This window comes from Poecilia reticulata, linkage group LG4, assembly GCF_000633615.1.
Source record: "Poecilia reticulata strain Guanapo linkage group LG4, Guppy_female_1.0+MT, whole genome shotgun sequence".
NCBI classification, from domain to species: Eukaryota; Metazoa; Chordata; class Actinopteri; order Cyprinodontiformes; family Poeciliidae; genus Poecilia; species Poecilia reticulata.
The window spans coordinates 5,716,283-5,721,628 of NC_024334.1; the positions used below are offsets into that span (position 1 = coordinate 5,716,283).

The 5,346-nt window shown below is 39.8% G+C and overlaps 1 protein-coding gene across 1 annotated transcript in view; it reads left to right on the plus strand.

Moving 5' to 3' along the window:
• The first annotated feature begins 3,713 nt into the window (after nucleotides 1–3,713).
• Nucleotides 3,714–5,346, plus strand: part of LOC103463278 (ELAV-like protein 1) — a 9,069-nt gene continuing 7,436 nt past the window's right edge. Inside the window, exons 1-4 of the mRNA XM_008406534.2 lie at nucleotides 3,714–3,890; nucleotides 4,372–4,435; nucleotides 4,887–4,958; nucleotides 5,049–5,220. Coding sequence (XP_008404756.1) covers nucleotides 4,400–4,435; nucleotides 4,887–4,958; nucleotides 5,049–5,220 — 280 coding nt within the window. The 5' untranslated portion in view covers nucleotides 3,714–3,890; nucleotides 4,372–4,399. The remainder of the gene's footprint in view (nucleotides 3,891–4,371; nucleotides 4,436–4,886; nucleotides 4,959–5,048; nucleotides 5,221–5,346) is intronic.

Consider the following 5,346-nt stretch of genomic DNA (forward strand, 5'->3'; position numbering starts at 1 on the left):
TGTTGCAGAAGATAAGCGGCAGAGAACAAGAACACACCCCAACGACCTCGAGGAGAATGTGCTGTTCAAGTTATCTTATATGGATAAGAGTTTGCTGTGTCAAGCTTCAACAGAATCTGTTTAGCTGTTTGAAGCTGCTTGTAACTAGGGCGTTTTCTGATTCAATAAAAGAGCGAGGTGAGCAGAGAAACTTCAGAGTGTTGGTCGGAGATTGTAACTGAAGCATTCTCTGAAGCACTCTCCTCGCGAGTGAAAACTATTTACTGACTCTTTGTCTCTGTTTTTTGCAGTGTGTAAGAAATGTCTAGTGTTTGAACCTGACACTTGCTGATCATTTAAACCCCCATTCATACGACCATTTTTCCACTTTATTGCTTTTTTAATTTTTCCACTACATGTTTTACATGTTTTCCCCTCATCCCTTTGGCCCCATCATCTGCATACAATGCAGAGTTTATACATTTATCAGTATCAGAAAAATATCATTAATCATTAAATTAAATCATTTTGGACTAATTGCACCACCTTGAGGTAACCCATTCTCCACATTAAACTCTTTTGAATAATCGTTCCCAATCTTAACTCTTATTTTTCTATCCAGTAAAAAATTTGCTATCCAATTATACAACTTTCCACTAATTCCCATCTGATTGATTTTTATAAGTAATCCTTCTCTCCACAGTGAATCATATGCTTTTTCTATATCAAAAAATACTATAATAATTACCTCCTTCATTTTTAAAGCTTTCTCTATATCATCACATCTGGTTAGAGCATCCATTGTTGATCTCCCTGTTCTAAAGCAGCTCTGGGATCCATTCATTAGTTTCTTATGCTCAAGAACGTATCCTAATCTACTGACTATTATTTTCTCCATCCATTTACTTAAATGAGAAGTTAAAGTTATTGGTCTAGTTATTTGGACAAGTAGGATCTTTCCCTGGTTTATTAAATGATGGAAGTATTATTGCCCTTTTCCAGCTATTTGGTATTAAACCTTCATTCCATATTTTATKAAATAATCATAATATTAATTTCAATGTTACTTCTGTAGTCTGTCGAAACATAGCATAACATAGTTGACCCTCTCCTGGAGCTGAGTATCCTGTCCCTTTCAGTACCGTTTTCATTTCTTTCATGGTTATATTCATGTCTAATGTTGACATGCATTTCTGACATTTGTCCAAAATATTTCTATAATTTCCAAGTTTCTTTATTTTCTGCTGTCTATGAATGTCTGTAAGATGTTCACCACTGTGAACTGCAGCAAATGTCTCCCCTAATAAATCTGCCTTATCTTTGTTTAAAACTAAGATTTCCTGCCCTCTGACTAATGCTGACATTTTAACTTCATTCCTTTTCACCATCATTTTCCTAAACAACCAAACGTTCTGCAACTTTATTTCTGAACCTATTGAGGAACAAAACTCTCTCCATGTTTTCTTTTTAGCTTCTTTAATAATTTTGTGAGTCATTGCTCTTTTCTTTTTATATTCAATGAGGTTTTCGGTTGTTACATTTTTCTGTAATATTTTAAATGCTTTGTTAGGTTCTTTAATTGCTGTACTGCATTCATCATTCCACCAAGGAACTACTTTCTTCTTACCTTTTACTTTGATTTCTGGGATGCTAGAACTTGCAGCATTTAAAATGTGTTCTGTTATGTGTTTTGAAAATTCTTCAATGTTACCTTTTAATGTAACCATATGGCTGGTTTTTTCACAATTGATTTTAAATTTTTGCCAATTAGCTTTATTGAACCACCATCTTGTTAACATGAAATCTTGCTGCCTATTTATACTGTCATTAATTATTGTACTCCCTGGAAAGTGATCACTCCCTGATGTAGTCTCCCTGTTAATATCCATTCACATAAACTAACAAGACAGTCAGTTATTAATGTAACATCTAGACATGAAACTGTGTTTTTATGAATATTTACTCTTGTACCGTTTCCATTATTAAGACAAACTAATGATATTTCATCCATCAGTTCTTCAACTATGATACATTATGATCCGTCTTCTTGTTACCACAGACTATTGAGTGCGTTAAAATCACACCATAATTCTCTTCTATGTATTTTTCCTGCTACTTCTTTAAACATTTCACTATCAAGACTTTTACAAGGATTATAGTAATTTATCATTTTAATATTTCCATATTTTCTTAATTTAAATATTTCTATATTAACACATTCTAGTTCTTTATTCGTTATGTTTTTCTTATAAGCTATTCCATTCTTAATTAAAGTGGCACATCCACCTCCACTACCATGACTTCTATCCTGTCTCTCTATATCCTGGGATTTTAAAATGTTAGGTTTCAACCATGTTTCCTGTATACATATAATATCTAATTATTTCTAAATCATAAATAAACGTTTTAAGTTCTTGTCCACTGGCTATTAAACTTCTAGCATTCCATTGAATAATATGTAGAACATTATAAAAGCTTGAATCCTGAGCATTCTCTGTTGTTTCACTCAAAATGGTTTGAATCTGATCTGCTTGGATTTCTTTCATATCTAAGAATCTCCCTGCTGCTGTTACGATTGCTTTTATTTAATCACTTTTCTTCTTCATTTGAACTGTAACATTGATAATGTGACACATAAATGCTACAAAGTTTTCTTTTTTCACCACCATTGAATTTTCATCCACTCTACATTTATGCTTTTTGTATATTTGTTCCATTCCATTCCCACTATTCCCTCCTGATGGAGAAGCCATGTTGCTACAGTCAATGCACAGTTTATGCAATCCGCCAAATCTAATCCTTCCGCCTTCGTTTGTTTGCTACGTTCACTCGCTTCTCCTTCCACCTCCGTCCGTTTTCCTCAAGAAAAACTTGAACAAGTTCATTTTAAGTTAAACGTTTTATTCATTTCCGTTTCAGTAGCTGAGCTGTGAGGGGACGGCCCAGAATCACCTTCAGGAACACTCCGGTTCTGATCCAGACCCTCTGGTTCCGCTGGAGATGCAGATACCTAAAAATTATTTAACCATGAACAGACAACATCTTAGATCTTTGAGAAAACATCAATAGAAAATGTGATGTCACACAATCCAAAAGGGGGGCAGTAATGGACCTCCAAGCCGAGGCCTTAGTCCTCATGGTGGTGGTCACAGGTTCGATTCCCGGCCTGGCAATATTTGCCGCATGTCTTCCCGTCTCTCATTGCCCTATTTCCTATCGAACTACTTTCAAATAAAGGCCACTAGACCCAACAAAACCAAAAAAAAAAAAGGACCAACCAGTTCAGTTCATTTATTCAGCACCAAGTGACGTCGTCTCGAGGAACTTTACAACAAAATCATTTAAATCCAATCACACATCCATTCTGACTGGACCCTGGTTATCAAACAATTCACTAAGCTACGTTAATTATTCAAATTAGTTTAGAAAGTTTCTATTTGCAGATTGCATCGAGACTTAATTTCTCACTGAGATTAATAAGCTTTGATTTAAATCAATTACAACTAAATTGAATGTTTGAAATGCGACGTTTAGTTTTAAAAAATAAAATATATCACTTTAGCTCATTAACAACTGCTGTATGTTTAATGTGAAGTTCTTTTATACAGCAAATTCATAAACAGCTTCTGACCACAGTAACACCAGGAAAAGATGAGTTTTAGGGAACTTTTTGATATTTTAAAACTGTAGTTTCCCTGCCTGTGCAGCAGAGGGCAACACCTTCTGCCATCTTCCATAAACACGCAGAGGAAGCTGTATTCTCGCGAGACTCAGTTTCTTTGTGTTGAGAGGAGCGTGTCAAGCTGCAAATTTAAAACTTCGTGTCTAAACTAAGCGAACCATCGGTCGAATCTGAACCGAACCTGTTTACTGCTGGGTCTTATTCTGCTTCACCTGTGCCTCCTGTCCAGGTGAGCTCTATCAGTGAAGCTGTTAGCTCTCGCCGTTAGCTTGTTAGCACTCTCTTAGCTCCGCGTGCTCAGTTTGAGTCCTCTCACCTGCTAACGTCAGAACCGTTTCGGTCCGTTTTGGCACGGTTCGGTAATTGTTAACCTTGTACGGCAGGGATTTACGGTCTTTAGATCCGAAACTGGTTCTGTTTAGAGATGGATGACGTCATAATCCGTCAAATGGCGGCTCGCTTCGAACCTAGCTAGAATCAGATGAGTAGCTTAGTTCCCGAGCGGGGGAAGGGTTAGGGTTCCGGGTGGATCCGGATCAGTTGTGAGGAACCTAATTATTGCAGCTGAAGGTCAGAGGTCAGATTAAGTGTTTGGGGATGATCAGGTAGAACATCAGGGGCGGGAACCTCCACTGGTCCAGAGGCCGCCATGTTGGTGGAGTCATGTGATCAAAGTGTTCTCAAACTGACCAATTAGCTTCCTTTTTCAGACACAGTAAAACCAGCTGACCTGTTTCCATGGCAGTGAGACGAGGACACATCAGGTACCTGAAGGTGAGCCCACCACTGATGACACCTGCCAGGCGTTTCCATGGCAACCAGGATGCAGCAGGTTCCCTAAAGCCTGCTGCTTCAGGATGTTGGGGAACATTTGGAGTTTGATCCACCATCAACTGGTTCTGTTGGCACCCTGCAGAGAAATGGGCCGGTACTGGTTCTTATCAGCTGACTCGTACCAATCTGGACCGGTTCCATCTAAGCCGATTAAGCTGATCTCATTATTATTTGGACTATTTTATAATCGTACCTCCTGATTGGCCGGTCCTTTCAAATAAAGGCCACTTAGACTCTCATTATTCCAGCTGATTTAAATCTCAGAACCAAAACAAACCCAGTTCATATCCAGAACCAGTTCAGTCCCATAACTTCTAGCTGGATCCTGGTTCTGATACCAGGCTTTACCAAATTTAGCATTATGACCTTTAACCCACTTGTGTGTGTTCAGGTGTGTGAGGTCCAACCGACTCAAGGTGAAGTCAGAGACACTCAGATTTCCTCCAAAGGAGCAGCTGTGAAGGTAAGCACCGCTTTCTGATTGGCTCCCTCTGGCTGCTCTCTGATTGGCCGTTATGTGTTCACCTGATGCGTTTTCCCACCTGTGTCTCAGGAGCTGTACGACAACGGCTTCACCGAGACAATGATGGAGGAGGATGACGACTCGCGGACCAACCTGATCGTCAACTACCTGCCGCAGAGCATGAGCCAGGACGAGCTGCGCAGCCTGTTCAGCAGCGTGGGCGAGGTCGAGTCGGCAAAGCTGATCCGTGACAAGGTGGCAGGTAACGCTGGCGCCGCTGGCTAGGGCCGCAGTACCTCTGCCGACCGCTAGGGGCCGCAGTACCTCTGCCGACCGCTAGGGGCCGCAGTGCCTCTGCCGACCGCTAGGGGCCGCAGTACCTCTGCCG